Here is an 18,910-nt window from a genome sequence, read left to right as displayed (position 1 = left end):
CTCACACTACGCTTGAGTGTCGTATATTGAGGGTTCACCCGACTTGAAAATTCTTTTGACTTTGACTAGTAAAATTGTGGAAGATTATCTAATAGCTTGCTAAAATCATTTCAGTGCTCTGATTTTTGGTGGAAATAATTTAGTCACATCATCGAAAGATATCAAGAAGCATAATAGTTTGCATTTATGGCTAAATTGGCTTTATTTTTACTTTCAATATTTTTACCCATTTATTCTGGTGTATTCAGGGCGGACCGTGAAAACCGTATTTTTTTTCAGATGTATTTACCATCCCGGGAAAATCCTCGCAGCCTTGGTTCAGACGCATTGCTGATTCCTGTAGGCCTTGAGTTATAGATGCTGTAAAGTTACTATTTACCATTCTGTTAGTTGTGTATATATATATATATATATATATATATAGCACACCAACAGTCTGCTTAAAAACCGTATTTCATCATTGCGAGTAATTCATCAAGATGATTTCAACTCAAATGTGTGTCTTAATTTCAATAACCATTTCTAATGCACCTAAAATTTTGTATGAATAAGAATCAACTGTTCAAATAGAATCGTTGTAAGTCAAACCGTTATGGTCATGTTTCATAGTCGGAAAACGATATATATTTATATAGTTTAACAAGCTTCAACAAAATTAATCATTCCTACATACATTCTCTCTTCGTCTGGCAGACAGTTAAGGCCACTCAGACTGTATGGTTGTGGCTCATGATGATACTGACCTCCGATCAGCTCGATCACAAGCAGTCTTCTGTCATGAGTTGTCATAAGCACATTAATATTTGATAAATATGCAAGGAGATGCGCTGGATAGAATTCTTGAACATTTCTCCGTTAATAGCTATGACATAAAATTCATTTACTTTAGTTTTTAATGACTAAACAGATGATGTAGTCTAAGAATATTCTTTGAAAGTAAAATTGTATCTCAAAAATTGAATGAAATTCATCTGATGAGATGCAGCGGCTGGTTAAGAAGAATGTCAGCTCATAAGATCAACATGGACTGCTTGAAGTCCAGTTTTTAATGACAAGTCCATCATTTTTATTTGAGATCAACTGTCATCACAATGGTTTACTAATAAAGTACATGTTTTCTGAATTTTTGAGATGCTCACATGTGCATTGACCGCATGTTTGTACCGAATTTAGATGCATCATAACTAAAATCAAGCCATGAAAATTCAGGTGACTTTCTGGTGTGTAAGATAAAAATTAGCCCATGGCCTTAAATTCCTCCTTAATGGCTGAAGTTTTAACTTCTGGAAGGTTAAAATATGTGTGAAAGATTGTCATATATGTAGATAGTGTCATCAAAATAATGCAAGACTAACACTATGACACATTTGTCCAATTTGGACACCAAACCCTTGCACTTTTGAGAAAATAGCAATGAAATTAGGAAAGCGATGAATATTTTTAGTTGAATGGTTTATTGACATTCAGTTAGAAAATGATTTTGGAACAAGTCAATATTAATAAATAATAAGTGAAGTTTTATTTATATGAAGCTTATGTACTGTTTATAGTCGGATAGTCCTGTGAGAAAACCACCATTTTTTTTCTGGGTGGGATCTACCGACTTTAGACTGTTGAAGCACAGGAACAATTGTGGTCGGATGACCTTGTTAACACCATCAATGGTCCTTGTGTCACTAAAATACAGACTTGCTGATCCTAAATCAGGACCCTAAACCACGGCTTCTTCCGTCATCTTTTCTATTCAAATGATTATTTTAAATTTGTTAAAAACGTTAAATTTACCAACAAAGCTATGAGCGAAAATAGATGAGTGTTCCTAGTGGTACAAAGGACACTGATCTGAAATGCTCCTTACTTGTCGTAGAAAAGTCTCTTTTCTCATTACAGTAGACGCTCCTATATCGTATACCTTCTATAACGTAAATTCCAGATAATGTAAAAAATCTATGAAAAGTTTTTGCTTGCTACTCCGTAAAAAAATTCAGATAACATAAAGTGTCTAGTCGGGCAAGTTTTCAAAATCGATTTGACTGGTAGTTTATTTCGCCTCACCTGCGGAAGAAAAACCGCCGTGTGTTTAGCGTTATATCTTTTACATGTATATATATAGCTTTCGCGACATGCTAGTTTGCCGTAATAGATCCGTAAAAATGTCGCCAAAGAGGCGAATAGGATAGCTTCGCAATTGTTCATAAATACAAAAGGCGATCGTTTGGTGCAGGTATTACAGCGTCAGTCTACCAGTCTTGATGTCACGAGTTGGAAAATAATCGAAAATTATATTAATGCTAACCTTGAGCGCGAATAAAGATAGACGACAAACAGGTAGAACTGCTTTTTATAGTGAAAATATTTTTTGTTTTGCCTAATTGTAGATGTACTGAATATTTGTTATTAGCTTTACCTTGCAGAATAGACTTTGCTGTTTAGAAAATAAAGCAAATCGTTGTAAATGAACGTCAAAAACTTTGCAGTCTCTATCGACTTGTTGAAAATTTACTGCAATCATGGTTTATAAAATCAGTGAGGTTGATCATAAAAAGGAGAAAGGTTGCTGATGCAAACCAATAATTCTGCAATTACGGTACATCCCACAAATTGGAAGAGTTAAGTAAAGTTTTTCCTTTTTTTTATGGCTAAAAGGGTGACTTTGGAAAGGTCTTGGAGCGGATTAGGCAACTTACATTTATTTTACTGCTCATATGACGTAAATTCTCTATAACATTGCTGGAACGGATTGTTTATGTTAAGGAGTCTACTGTACTTGCCATTCGTATGACGCAATTAAACTTAAAGACAACATGAAGGTAGCTAAACCCGTTTAAGAGTTTGTATGTAGCAACAGTAATTAAATGGATATAACTTGGTAAATACATACATGATATCAGTGTTTGCTACAATATAAGTGCTTGTAGACTGTTTAAAACATGCAATTAATCTTTTGTTCAAATAGAATTACATTTTGATTATTTATTTACTGAGCAATATTTAAATTCTGAGCAAGCCAAACAAACATTTTGTCAGCTGTTATGACGTTCTGTTTTCTGCTATGACATTCTGTTTTCTGCTATGACATTCTGTTTTCTGCTATGACGTTCTGTTTTCTGCCATAATGTTAACATTTTTTGATTGAATTATTTACCCCTATTTAAAGAATAACTGCCACGAACAGATTTCATTGTTTATTATAGATAAATCACACACACTGATTCCGATATTGTACTCAAAATAAAGATTGGTCCACTTATTTTTTTAAGGCATTTCTTACAACGATTCAATATCGGTGTTGCAAACGACGCAATCGACACAACAAGACCTGCCCATAAATATGTGATGTAGCCTAGCTTTTTAGGGATGTTGGAGACGCTTAGTCCGATCTAGAATTATAGAGATGGATGTCCTAAAGCCCATTATTCTCTAAATTCAGCCTTCAAAATAGTCTCCGTCTCTTTTTTTTCACAATTTTATCACGAGCTAGCGTTGTTATTGCGCTTTCGGCGTTCAGCCTATTAAACATCATTTAACAAGCTACAAGCAAAGTTGAATAGCTTATCTATCTTTCAGAAAAGACTGAGATTATTTTGACAGCTGAGTTTAGAGAATAATGGGTTTTAAAACACTCATCTCTATAATTGTAGATTGGACTAAACATCCCGAACTTCCGCTCCTAAAAAGCTAGGCTATTTCACATATTTATGAGCGGGCCTGTTGTGCCGATTGTGTCGTTTGCAACACCGATATTGAATCGTTGTAAGAAATGCCTTAAAAAATTATAAGTAAACCAATCTTTCTTTTGATTACAAAATCGGAATCGGCGTGTCAGATTTACCCAAGAAAAAACAATAAAAGCTGTTCGTGGCAGCAATGCTTCAACTCGATGATGCATAGGGTTAGCAATATCTGAATAAGACTAAAGAAATATAAATAATATTATCTGCCTAATAGTTGTTGAGGAATCTTGTGCACTACAACCCATTAAATGATAACTGGTTTCCGTTATTTGAACAGCACTACGCTGTGACTATTTAATATATGTGAGCTTCTCCATGAATATATACTGCGAACTTGCGCCTCTGAAAACAAAAAAATATGTAAAGGATGTTAATCACTTTTCTAATCCCTAGATAATATCCTATAACCTAGGAAATTCACAAATTCATAGCAGATTACATGTTTAATCCATAACGGATTTGAGTTGAGCTGGTAAAAAACCCAATAAGTCAAGATTATAGGAGAAAACAACAACAAAATGTCAGACCAACATTAGTTCCGCTCAGCAAGACATGATCATCTAGGTAGTGGTCATTAAAGATGACCATACACAACATTTTTGTGAACTTTATCAGAAAGTGTCGATATGTTTCTATCATTTTTGATCGTTTTCAATGCTTGAAGTGATCGGACTACTACGGTGTTTCAAGTTTATCATCGACAAAACTTCAAACTTCATCATGTTGTCACCAGTTGTTATTATTGTTAAGTTGTTATCGACTATTTCACTCAGGTTGCGATGTTACACATATCGTTTCTGTTGGTCATGGATTATAGACGTCATAGTTGCACTTTGGCTTGATCTGACTGTCGTAGCCGCGATCAAGTTTTTTTATTTTAATCTTGAAACATCCTGGCAGTCAGATCACCTCAAACATCATCGACAATCGCAAACGATAAAAAGTGCTGATACTTTCTGATAAGATTGACTAAATTTCTATGCGAGTTCATCTTTAAGCATGTTTCTAATTAGGTATGGAAAACTGGTAATTCGGAGCATTGACCTGCTTAGAGCATCAAATCCTCTGGACATATATCCTGTTTTTATTTGTAACAGAGAGAAATGTGATAAAGTATTTTTTTGATATTTTTAAGAAGCTAAAACCTCACTTCCTGACTTTACCCAAATGACTTTTGGTGGCCGTTCGTAATGCTGGTACACAAAAGTTGTGCCAACTAAATTTTCTAGTCATTAATATAAGAGTCTGTAAAAATAATAATAAGTTAGTAATAGTTTATGCAGTTTTTATATTCTAAAGCTAGGGAAGGTGGAAAATAGCTTGATTTTCTGCTGTATTTTATGAAAGCTGTGCCAACTGCTGACTGAGTTTGGGAACTAGCTGATGGTTGAATCATTTCAAATTGTCTGAATAGTTACATGACAAATGAATTTAGAATGACTTTCCAATGACACTCATAATTTGCATCATGGAAACGGCATAAATCTGCAAACCAAGCGAGTTTTGCGATTTGCAAAACTTTTTCGAATCTGCTATGTTTGCGAATTATGGCATCATCACTTGCGCATTTAAATACCAAGCCAGCTATTGAATTTTAAACATCAATACTTCCATCGTTCTTTCTCGATCGAGTTTCACGTGTTTGCATTACTAACACGTGTGGTGCTCATTATTAACTTTTAACGTACAATTCCTTACCTTTTTTCAACAAGGCGTCGGAGTCAATCCGCATCATGCGAATGTCCATAGAAACACACAGTTTGTACGGTAATGCAACTGGCACACAACACCAAATCCGCATGATGTGTGTCATAAAAACATAGTGATTGTAATTTGCTGCAGTTACTATCCTAGTAATAGCTGCATGTACATGTATGTATATATCCCTTCTATTATGCGGAGGATAAGTCCTAATGCAAAAGTAGGATACTGTAGATTGTATAATAATTTAAGTCTAATTAAAATTGAGGTACATGAGGCGCTTGTTAGGAAATATAGCCGTGGCAACAGAAAATTATCTAATCACACTCGGATAACTCCGCCCTCTGGTAGCTCTAACACATGGTTAACTCCAACAGATTTGTTTGGTCCATTCTCATGCAATGATAAATTGCTTTAGATAACTCTACCTCAACATCATTAACTCGAATGGTTTTTTGCCCAACGGCTATCGAAATGGTTGTTATCACTTTGGAATATCACTTTATTTCAAGCCATAGAGATAAGCATCAACTTTTAGTAGTTGTCAAGCGTTGTTATTACCATCAGTGGGCAAAATATTTTCGTTAACAACTTTTCTAAAAGTTTGCAAAAAATCCAATTTTGCCAAACATCTGCTTTGCGGTGGCCTTTCAAAAGCAAGGAATAGCGAAGTAACCTCAGATAAACAAAGTAAAATTGGCAAAATCGCTCTTGGTTAAAACGCTCAGGAAAAAAAGATGTCATTTTTTTAGCGTTTCAATAGCAATCAAGTTTTGCCAATTTTAATCTGAAAATGTCCTGGCTGTCACATCACCTAAAACAAACAAATCTCAAGTGATAGAAAAATATATATACTTTCGGATGAAATTTTTTAAAACTTTGCATGAGAGGCCCTTTAACTTGCAACAAGCAATCTGTGCTTTTGATTTATATATAGTTTTTTTATGTACATGGCTCTACTGATAATTACATCCATTTGTGACAGTGCTCTGATGACTTGAATGCTCGGATAACTCGAACACTTGCGCTCAGTCCCGTGAATTTTGAGTTATCCGCGTTTCACTGTATATAAAGAATATAATTTAGTTATTTAATTTAATATATATTTTAATAAATTATAAATAATATTGGTGACGGAACTGAATTGGCTACATTTGGCAATTAGTATTTATTGGCTAAGTTGTATAGAAACATCAGGCCATATACGAAATGGCAAGGGTCCTCTGAATTATTGAAGAGTGTTACATGAGTTGTTCCCTATTGAAACAGTTCTCTCTCAAAACTTTCATTGCCTTTGCAAATGCTTGGTCTTGGCTCCTGTCATACCACTTTTAACAGGTTTTTGTAAATCTATGACATCCATCAATATATGTATTTGCTCAACTAGCTTCACTGGACATCTCGTCCGTGCACATGAGCGTTAAACAAAAGAGGCCGCGTAGCAACTATGCATGAAAGAATATGACATGTCATTGCAACTCCTCGATGTTTTAATCTGCCATTTAAGTGATTCGTTTATTTCTAAGCATTATGCTGATGTTTTGACTCCTGAGGGATTATAACTTAGACAAGGAGTATGCAAGCTGTTCTTTCATGCAGAGATACCCATTCCCTTGGTAAATGCTAATGCAAGCTTTTGACGCTGTCGTAACTGATGACTGACACAGTTTTCTCTGACTACTTTAAGAACTGAATGGTGAACATCTGATAGTTCATGGAGCCTTTTCAGTAGTAGAACCGTTATGAAAAGTTTGTTCTCTCGACAGAATATCCAAGTACCAAAGTACTTCACGCCTTGCGAGTTTACTCACCAGACAAGACACTCGCAAACATTGGAATTTCTGCAAACCATAAACCACTGTATTTTTTTCCTTGATGAGATGCACCATATCAGGGTAAAGTCTCAATGTCACGGTGTATTTCTCCCTAACCAATATCTAAGTCACAGCATCTTAAAACATGCGTAAAAACAACAGCACCAAAAGCTCAGTCAACTTCATTGGAAAAAAACTATTCACTTTTATTTTCGTAAAACCCTCAGTTTTGGCCCTCAGTGTGCAAATAACACAGACGAGCTGGTTCACTTACCAGCGTTGCGGGTTCTCGTCATTGTCCACGTCAGACTCGTTGACCAATTGCGGTTCAACATTGATGTCGGCTTTCTCGAAAGCTCTAACAATAGCCATAGCACATGTGTTCACAGTCCACGTGGATATGGGTGGGGGGGCGTAAGTTGCTCACAGAAGCCTCCTAGTGTTTGTGGAAAAATATTTGCCAATTGAACTGAGTCTCATGAGCATATCATGTTGGTTTACCGAGGCCATTTTAGGGGTGTCTTAAATGAGTACAGTGGACCTTCGCCATACGATTTTGATTCCTTCCAGTGTTGGCATCAAAAGGCGACAATGTCATATAGAGGGGTATAGGAACCCATAGGAATTATCTAATGCAAACACCTGGTAAAAATCATCAAAATTTTATATATGTACTGTACTTAAAACAAATTAGCAATGAAATGCTACTATTGTTACCCATAGTAACTATAGTTTTCTCCAATAACTTTAGTGGATTTAGTAGTCAGGATCTGTAATAAAATGTAGCATTACACTAATATTTGCAGTACGTACCGCAGGGAGTACTTACCTTCGAGACAGACGTATTACATAAACGTTTAATTTAACATAATGAATTAAGCTTACTAATTGCATACTTGAAGCTAAGTTTTAGATTTTTTTTACTTAACTTTGTCATTGGCTAAGATGTTATCTCCTATCTGCTGTCGGTTTTGTTTTCATTACAAATTATAGCAAATAACGCTGAACCGAGAGAGAGCGGGCATTGTGTTTCTTTCAGGCATTGTGAGAGAAGTTTGGTGAATAGCATACCGGCATCTTTGTTAGTCTGACATATTCAGCACGCCGACTGCCAAATTTTAATTTTGAGAGAAATTTTAATTGATATCGTATGGCAAAAAATGTCATAAATTTCATATGGCGAAGACGAAAAAACATTGTTTTCCACTTTGTAAGGCAAAAAAATCGTATAACAGGAACATCGTAACCTGAAGGCGCACTGTATATGGCAGCACACTTCTGCTGCATACTTGGCAGGAGTTCTTATTGTTTTAGCAGGAAATGGTCAGTGAAGTGGTCATTGCCGTGCACTCACTGTAGGGGCCAAGCAGGTTTTAGAATTCAGTCCAGAAATAGAACTATTTTTAAAGGGCCCACAATCAATTTAAAAAAAAACTTTCAAGCGCGATGTCTGGGGCAAGAAGTTTAGCATGCATTTTGTTAAGTGTGAGTCATTACTTTCAGAACTCTTTCACTGCTTTCTAAACTTTTCCAGTTACCTTACACCAACATGTTACATTTATATGTTTGGTACATCCAACCTACTGCTATAATTGATGGTCGATACAACACAAACTTTTGGAGATTGGTGAGAACAATGTGACAGGGTAGAATCAAAGAACTAGTCAATGCTAAGTATTCTTGAGCCAATCAGCTTGAAGATGGCAAAATGATGGAAAGTACTTATTGGCAACACTCAGATGGTCAAATTCCATTCAATAATTCGAAAGCGATCTCAAGCTATTCTTGGTAGAGATGCTATTTTTGTCACCGGCATCAAACAGGTCATTGCCAGACAAATTTTTTATCGAAATACTGTGTGGCACTCCCGTTCATGTCTCGGAGACGAGACTAACAGACATTGTAGTGTATACAAATAAAGATCACAGAGAACTCGTGATGCAGCGAAACTGCCATAATTGAAGCTGCCCAGTAGGAGGAATTACTGTACATGTTAAGTGACTGTAGACCTTGGAGAGGTTTCAGATTATAATGGTTAGTAGGAAATGTTTATATGCATGTGACAAGAAACTATTGATATGTCAAATAAAACTAGTATCTGTAGGATTATGATAATTTCTGTTGTTGTGGGAAATTATCACCCACTGATTTATCAATGTGAGATAAAACTATTACGTCATTTCCCACATATTTTACTTCTGAGAGTTTTGTCGATTTTAATCTTGAAACATTCTGGCAACATTCAGGTCAATAACAATCGCAAATGATAGAAATGTTCTGATGCTCTCTGATGATGTCTACTAAAACTTGGTGTAAGTTTATTTTTAATATAGTTGAATAGGGTAGGACTATACAAGTTACTAGCCTAGGCATAAGCCTCTATGTTGGGTGAACTATATCAAACTGTATCTAATGGGTTAGTACGTGAACTGAACTCTTATTGTACACATGTTGGTAGTCCTGAAAAGCGCCATTGGGTTTAGGAATTTGAGACAAGTTTAGTCAGGTTTAAAAATAGATCTCAGTTTAGCTGGTAACTATTTCTAGCCAGAGAACAAGAGATTTTCATTTAATTAGATGAATAGAGGACACTTGAAACTTTAAAATGATGCATAGATTTATTAACTTGGCACTAAGCTGAGACGAGATACGAAATGTTGATGTTATTTCCATCAACAAGGAATGTGGGTTTGTCATAATTTAGCGCACTGCTGTTATAGCACCACCTAGCATCGATATCTGTTTAATATAGTTGAATAGGGTAGTACTAGGTTAGTTACTAGCTGATGCGTAAGCCTTCATGTTGTATGAACTATATTAGCTCAAACCGTGTGTCTATTGGGTTAGTATCCCAATATTGATCGTGTCTTCACAAATATCTAATTGAAGAAGTTTACTGATCTACGGCTGGCGATTGAGCTCGGCAGCCGTAGGTAGGAATCCTTAGAACTGCTTGTAACTGTAGCCTTTGAACTAACCGCTGAAAGTTATTGAGTCCTGTTGCGTATTCGGCTTAGCTTTTATTGAAGCTGTGGCTAAGCTAACTGATATGGCTTTTACTAGTATACTGAATGATATTCTTGTGGAAGTCACGTTTCCTGGGAAGAAAATACATGTACATGTAGGCTTGCGTATATTCAGTTTAGCTTCTGCAAGTTCATTTCTCATTTTCTCGACAGTTTTAAGCGTATGACTTAAAATAAACAATGAGAATGTATGTGGTGGGATCATATCTGTACAGATTGTAATCTTCAATCATTAGAAAACTAAAATGTTCCAAATTTAATATTTTTATTTATTTTCTCAAAATTTTAATTTTTAATGAATATTTTTACCCCGAAAGGTTTTAAAACTGCGAAGGGTAAACCTCTAAATAGTGAAAGGTTACTACACCCAATCAATGCTAAAGCTATCATATTTTTCCTAAAATGGCGAGGATGCGTCTCTGGAACATGAACTTGTTCCTTAGTTGTGTTACCCTACATGTAGGGTTTCCAAAAGTACGTTTTAGACAACATAGAAACTAAAGAAGGCCCGGGTGCCGATTGCTTATGATAAGTAATGGCTGCTGAAGTTCTACTTTGAGATGTGGGGTTTCTATTATATCGGACACAAGTGAGCACCCCCCAGTCATGTATTTATACTATCCCCTAGATGGCTAAGTCTCTGATCTTTGCCTGATGTCTGTCAAAAGGCATTATACTGATCTGCTGGCGTCTGCAAATGCCGTGTGCGGCTGCGCAAATGCTCGGCAATAAAGCCTGCTCTGCCTGTAAATAGTACAACCTCCACTGTACTTGTACTAATAATTAGTAAAGACTGTAGTTATACTGAGTTATTCTGTATAACATTAATTTTTCATCATCTTAATACACTGATTTTCCTACATCTGGCATAAACTTGAATGCGTACTTGACTCTACACCTAGAGTGATTTCAAAGTACCTAACAGTTTTCTCAAAACATGGGAGTTTATGTGAAAGTGCAGAGGCAAGAGCAAAGAAAACATCGGTTAACAAAAAGTATAAAAATATATATATATATATGTTAAGTTAGCTAAAACTTGATCCCGTGTGAGTTTGAGCAATTTGCATTAGTGTATCTCCACCACTGCATTCACCTCAGAGCCTGTGGATTGCATAGCCTTGTTTCCATGGTGATGTAGGACCAATCCCGCGAAGATGGAAATGTTTGGTTAGATTACTGCAAGCGCAGACTGTGCGTTTTTAAGGAATATTGCACAAACATTGGCTCTGTGATCTTCGTTGGACACGTCTGAATCTGGTGGCTAGGAAAGTTTGAGAGCTTGAGGTGTGCCCAGTTGTAGGTTGGATGTCACTCCTGTTACAACCAATAGCCATTTTGGGAGTTGAACCCTCCTTGTTGTTTGCAGGTCAGGTATTCTGGACCATGGCAAAGAAACAACAAATGTCTCTGCGTCTCCATTATCACATTAGGAGTTTATTTTTGCATGTAATTATAATGTTATAATGCTAATTTATTATACAGATTTGTATCATGTATTTGTGTGTAATTACTCACAGTGCAAAGTAACCCTTTCAAAGAGTTAAGAAGTTAAGGAGTTAACTTCTTAACTTAAGAGTTAAAGAGTTTTCACAAGCTACTGAGCTCTAGAATGATTTGAACAAATGCCAGTTTCTTCTTTTAGAATAACTTAATTTTGTGAGTAGAGGTTTTAGCCAATAAAATAGCATGATAGATATCATTAGCCAATAAAATAGCATGATAGATTTCATTAGCCAATGAAATAGCATGATAGATATCATTAGCCAATGAAATAGCATGATAGATATCATTAGCCAATGAAATAACATTTTTGAGGCAATTTTCAACCAGCAATTTCAGTTTTGCTTTTATTGGAAAAGGAATTATCTTAATAGTGTAAGTATTTGTTCCAGTAACTTATCAAAACTTGCAGCAAATCAGTGAAAAAGAAAGACTTGCACCTGTCTGTCATATGATCTGTGTTAGACTCCTGATCTGTTTTGTAACGTGTCTCATATTGTTGCTTTTTTTCCAGGATCATCCACGAAGGTGGTTTCACTCAGGAAGACAATCAACAGTATCGGCCTGTTGTGTTCAGCAACACTATTCAGTCTCTGGTGGCCATCATCAAGGCAATGGCCGCCCTCAATATTGGTTTTGCTCAACCAGAACGTCAGGTATGACTGCATATGTAGGGGCATGGATCGCTAGTGCATGTGTCACTGCTGTATTGGCTACTAATTGGAAGAGTCACTCCGGTTCATCCTATCTATTAATCAAACTGTGTCAATAACACCACATCAACTATGTGTCCTGTGATTAGAATGGTAGGCCTTATCTTGTTTTCTCTTGGAAAAAAATTGGGATTGATAATCATACTTTCAGCCATTACCATGGACAAAACATCATGCAGGTCATCAAATATAGCCTTCATAGCATTTTTCTACTGTTGTGAGCACATTCATTCTGACATTAAATGACCAAAATATTTCTCGTCTTTTCACATACTGCTGATTTTCACACGCCGCCGATTATCACATGCCGCCGATCTCATGACAATTACGGTTTTTTCATTGTTAACCTGTTAATCGTTTGAGCCCTAACGGCCGTTTTTCCGGCATTGTGTAAGGTGTGTCAGAAACCCTAGCGACCGGAATACCGGCATCCACATGACTCTGTTTACAAAAGCTGTTTCTAAGTAACGGCGTAAACCAATCAAATTAGTTCTTTCGCGGGATGTTAGACCAGAAATTTCGCTTCCATTTGTAACAGTTTTTAAATATCTTTATCTACTTCCTTCATTATAATAACAAATTTTATTAGAACAATTTCGCGAAAAAATCGATACGACTCGTTTGTTGGTAGGTCATGGATGATTGTGATGCAAATGAAGAATTTTATGATACTAATTATAGTTTTCCAGTTTATTTTGAGTCATGGAATGATCATGAAAGTATGCTTGATGGATATGTTACTACTGTAAATATTTTTACGAGTTTTTAAAATCGTTCAAGTTTTTATATTTATAGCCCGAATATTGGTGAAATACTGTTTTTTTCTGTTTGATGACATTTACTGTGAGTTGCCCGAGGTGTTGACTTGTGTCTTACCAAATATAATGGCATTATGAGCCCAGTTAGAAATATTTAATAAAAGTTTAAAAACTTGGATCATTGGACAAATTGCCCAGGGTTACTGACACACATTGACAAAAACGGCCAGGGTTCAAAGGGTTAAGGAAAAAAAGGGCAGTTTTGCTGAATATCTCATTTTTTAGCTGAGGTTAAGCTGTCTTTAATTACTTTATTTGGTTATTTGATTTATATGGGCATTTAAAACCCTTGTTTGTACCTCATTGCCTGATATTCATCAATGCTGGCAGTTGGTTTACTTTGTGTTCTTGCTTTTGTACCTGCAGTTATGCTCATGGCGAAAGACTGCGTTTCATACAGTGTCGAAAGTTGAACAGTAGCCAAAAATTATATTTGACTTAACTTGTTTGACTATGTTCTCCCCATTGACTCTACTGACAGAAGATTAGTTGTAAGGCAATTTATAATCTTTTCACTATATTTAAAACTGTATAGTTATTAAGTCGTTTTCGTCAAGCGGAAGTCTTATGCTAACGCAAGCATTTTACAAGATCCAGCATTGCGAACCTGCCACACATGGAGTTATCTTCTATCTTCTTATCATGGAGTTATCTTCTATATTTTGTACACCGAATTGCAGCGAATGCTTTCGAAATATGGATCAAATGGAATTTCATTTAAAAATGATACTCCATTCTGTTTCAGACGAAATCACTAAACCATTTTTAGCAGGTCCTTGTTTTACATTTCACATTTCACCACCCCTGTGCAGTGATTATACAATTATGAACTTGTTGATGGCAGGCTTAAAACAGTTCTAGTGTTTTGACTGTTCAGCATACTTACGTTCGTCAGCTGTGTATAGCATTCGGACATTTTCCTCGAAACTATATTGTGTCATCTACATTTTCTCATTTTATCTGTACTTTTAATCGAGCCGAAGATAGATTTGCCACAACAGGGAGTTTGAGAGTGTATTTGTGTTGACAGAGCGATGCATCTTTGGTATTGGACGTCGTGCATAAAATGGAAGACACTGAGCCTTTCAGCGAAGAACTCCTGAAAGCTATGGCGAACCTTTGGATGGATGCCGGATTACAGCAGTGTTTCGATAGAGCTAATGAGTACCAGCTAAATGACTCGGCAAAATAGTGAGACCTTTTATTCCTAATTGCAATCATTTCTTGTCGTATTTACACTCTTGCATTTTGTGTTGTCATAACTTGGGATCACCAGTCGAAACACTACTAAATTATTTTGGTTTGGAAAGTTTGGGACAAATGAAATGTCCTCAAACCAAAAATTTTGGGACATTTCTCTTTTTTGTTTTTTAAATGCATTAAAAAGCTAGTTCCACTGCCAAGAGCTTTTCACTGTGTAGAACGGGTCTTGTTCATGGCAGCATGTCTTGTCAGCCTTATCCAGCTTGTTATTCTTGAGGCCCAACTCTCCATTTTGAAAGCTGATGAGGTTGCTGCTTCATTTCAAGTCCGTTATGTGACAGCTAATGGGAAAGTAGCAACTATCTAACCTATCGCTCAAAGACCTTTCATATCTGGAGACATGCTGCTGTACTAAGATATTAACAAAGTTCAACAGCACTCTACAAACACTCACATTTATAGGCTTTTCGTTTGATCATATTTGTTGCTATACGACAAAGTATTATAGCATTAAAGTTAACGTCGTTCCTATTAGATTAGGTTTGTATCTCTATCACCATCTGTTTGTTAGACTGCTGAGGCTACACCTCGGTTTGCCCATCTCTAAGATAAAACTTATGTGGACATAGACAAGCTTTTTTATTGATTGTTTCTATTCACTCTATTTATTTATTATTATTTTTTATCGATTGATTCTATTTTCTCACATTTTTTATTCTTTATTCCATCAACTTCCTATTTATTGTTTATTACCATTTATTCTATTTTGTTCATTTATTTTTTTGATTTATTATCTATTAATTATTTTTTATTAGTGTTATTAATTATATATCTAGTTTTTATTTGTTTTATTCTACTTCGGATGTATATATTCTTTTAAATTTTTGTTTTGCTTTATTTCTTTATGTACCATATATGCAAGCTTTGAGTGTTTATTGTTTAGTTTTTGAGCTTTGGGATTAATTAAACCAAACACATTACTCATTAAAGGATATGTTTTTCAACATATGGCGTTTTGACACGTGGAGTAATAGCGAAGCGGATTAACATTGTACACAGAGGTTTGGCTGTATTCTGGTATAGAACGCTAATCCATTTTCAATAGCCTTAATCACCAATGTGAAAGAAGATTAAGACAATCCGTAATTGCGTTCATCGCAGTATTTATGAATTATGGTAGCTTTTAATTAGTTGAGGGAGTATGGCGTTTTCTGTTATGGTTTTATGTTTCATTGGAAATGTATTAAATATTTTAGTTGAACTAGATACCTTGTACAATGTTCATTGGCGAGTGTTACTAGATATAACAGTTGCAAAAGACAACTTATTTAGAAATATTTTAGCTTATGACAGCGTTTCAGCTAAGATCACCCTCAATTTGGTTTTAATTTTCTAGAGTAGAGAATATAAAGTAAAACCTTTGTTGGTAATTTAGTTTTTGAGGTGAGAATGTACATATATTGATTGGAGTACGTAGATGTTTGCTTGTAATTGCATAATAATTTCATTAATTTGATTTTAAAAATTTTTTTTTCTAAATAATACCATATAAGAATCTAAAAAATCAAAGTTAGTCTAAAAAATCAAATGAATGGTTTGACAAATAGTGTTTAAACTACCTTTTCAGTTGTTAGGTAGATCATTGTCTTGATGCTGATATTTTAGGGTGAGTTGACATGCTGTGGTTTTAAATCAAGCATTTTGCTTTTTTCATATAGCTTTAGTTTAACATTTGTAATAGAACCTAACTACAGATGCAAGTGGCTGTAAAAAGGTAGCATCAACCTTTGCCATTTCCTTCATGTTTTCTATATTTTGTTGTCATTTTGAAGGATGCTTAGTCAAACAGTTCTCCGGTCTAGTGTTGTCCAAATTAGGTCATTCAAGAATCATATAAAATGCGACAGTTAATTTCTACGCTTTATTTACACACTAGCATTGAAATCTTTACCTTGATAGGGTTTCCCTTGGTAAGCCTGGGTTTTGTTGTTGAATGTTATCTCTGCTCGGATAAATTATATTGTCCAGTTTCAATGTTTATCAAAATATTTACATTGATTCGCATTCTTGGAACGCTAATCATAGTTGAAGAGATGTGAATAAAAAAGATATAGAATGCATACATGTATAGCTTTACCGATTACTTTGTTGAAAGCCACTTTAGTCTAGAAAATCTTTTTGTGGAATCTTTTGCAGAATTCTATGACACAGAACTATGCTAATATGTTTCTAACTAAAATATTTAGTTGATGGCAGATATATTTAAAGTTACACTTATGTTACATCAAAAATGTAGTGTCTTCTGTGTGGTAACAGACAACTCCATTTTCAGGAATACTCGGAAAACTAGGTCTTGTAATTCTCTAACTGTAGTAGCTCATGATTGCTAATACTTTGTCACGTGTTTGGATAATCAGTCTGCTGATTATCAATTATATATTAGCTCATTGATATATTTGATATTATATTAGACATTTATTATATTAGATAATCAAATGTTTATACGAATCTGACAAACTCTGCGAATCTGACAAACTGCGAATTTAAATTGTTACCAGAATATTCACCACAATGAAAGCTGTGTCTGTCTGTACAAATCCATGGTTGGATGCATTGACCTATTAACTATACTTACAGTATACGTATAGTTAATAGGTTTATGGTTGGAGGCTGGGGAAATGATTATGACATGCAAGATTTGAATTCATGACATTCAGCACGATAGACCGACACTCAAGCAACTTCACCAATCCAGCATGCGCTGACATTCATAAATAATTGTGCGCATATACTTAGTCTTTTATCAGCGTACCTGGTGATCTGTTAGGGCTAAGTGCCCTTTCTGGTTACCAGAACTTTTATAAAAGGAACCTAATGATGAGGTCATGTATCTATTTTATCAATGGTTAAGGTCATCTGACTTCTTGCAAATCAACACTGTTGTTCAAATACTTGACATGATCTATGCGTAGGTACGGTATGAAAGAGAGCTAATTTGATGACGTTATTCTTCATTGTAGGTCAGCGTTCGGGCAGCTCTTTATTAGTCTCACACTATTTCATCTAGCGCATGAGAATAATTTCACAGTTAGCTGCCATCGTATTAAAAATGTGTTGGGATGACCTTTTTGATCTTTTAAACTGTATATTATTTGTTTGCAGTTTCCTTGATGCCCTTGAAAGGATTGGCGCTGCCGATTACATCCCATCAGAGCAAGACATCCTCCGAACTCGAGTGAAGACTACTGGGATAGTTGAAGTGCATTTCTCGTTCAAGAATCTCAATTTCAAGTAAGTTTCACACGGCTCCGTTGGTTCCGTGATCAGGGAGTTGGACTATTATTACAATGTATTTATTTATAGCTGGTTTATCATTGTTTCTGAGGCAGTTTACATTAACAGAGGTTATCTTTCAGTCTTGTTTAAAATCGACATGACAGTTGCTAGATTATTTGACACGTTGTTTTTTGTGTACAGATGTAAAGGTCAACTGTATCTACTTGTTTCATCACCTTCAAGTACTACCTGCCAATTCACTACTTGCAGAGTTAAAAGAAGCGTTTTAGTGCGGTCTGCTTGTTACTTGATTTCTGTACAACCATTTGTTCCCAAAATGATAAAGTTTGAATTTGGCATTTTTTAATACCAGCTGTCGGGTTTGCAGTTGACTCGCGCCACTTTACGCCTCCATTTTAGTAAATCGCATATTTTTCCATAATGCCTTTCCTATTACTCATGACACACTGAGGGGGTGCCTGGTTAACATATATTTACTAAGAATTCGAACAAAGAAAAAGGGGAGCGGTTAATAGTGAAATCTCTTAGATTAACAGCAACATTTGATTTCTCAAAAACTTAATGATTGAAGATATTTGGAAAACATTGTTTCAGTTGCAATGATCTCCTCAGTATTCACACTTGACAGAGCTGTAACATGGCTGTCACAGCTATTGATTTGGCATGCGACGTCTCATGTGAGGAAATATCATAGACCTCGTAGAAAATGTACAACTTTTGATATCGGTCAATATTCTAATCCATTATAATTTTTATAGAAAAATGTTTTACATTTGGTGCGACAAAAAAATAAGTCAATTAAAAGGTATTGCTATGTGGGATCATAAATGCAAAAACAAAGATTTATTCTAGAAAGACTTGAAACTATCGAGTTTGGGTATGCATCTCATTTCTTTTGACAAAAAATTAAAAGAATTGACAATAAAATTGTTGAGCGCATCTTTTACAAAATAGAAAACAAAATTATTACATCAAAATCATCATAATAAATTATCTCAATTTCATCAGTGGGTGACGATTTTAATAATTTGAAGTTATTCTATACCTAGGAGTAGTTGAGTTTGAAAACGGTTTGATCTTTGACATTTCATCAGAGCACTTTAG

At 35.3% G+C, this 18,910-nt stretch overlaps 1 protein-coding gene across 1 annotated transcript in view; it reads left to right on the top strand.

Annotated features, from left to right (window-relative positions):
* The window catches only part of LOC137387028 (guanine nucleotide-binding protein G(o) subunit alpha-like), a 43,193-nt gene that overhangs the window by 14,928 nt on the left and 9,355 nt on the right, over positions 1–18,910 (top strand). Inside the window, exons 4-6 of the mRNA XM_068073311.1 lie at positions 12,290–12,431; positions 14,337–14,497; positions 17,672–17,800. Of these exons, the coding sequence (XP_067929412.1) occupies positions 12,290–12,431; positions 14,337–14,497; positions 17,672–17,800 (432 nt within the window). The remainder of the gene's footprint in view (positions 1–12,289; positions 12,432–14,336; positions 14,498–17,671; positions 17,801–18,910) is intronic.

Source organism: Watersipora subatra, chromosome 2 (genome assembly GCF_963576615.1).
Source record: "Watersipora subatra chromosome 2, tzWatSuba1.1, whole genome shotgun sequence".
In the NCBI taxonomy this organism is placed as follows: domain Eukaryota; kingdom Metazoa; phylum Bryozoa; class Gymnolaemata; order Cheilostomatida; family Watersiporidae; genus Watersipora; species Watersipora subatra.
The sequence above is the reverse complement of the archived record's forward strand: the minus strand, read 5'-3'. Positions and strand labels throughout refer to the sequence as shown.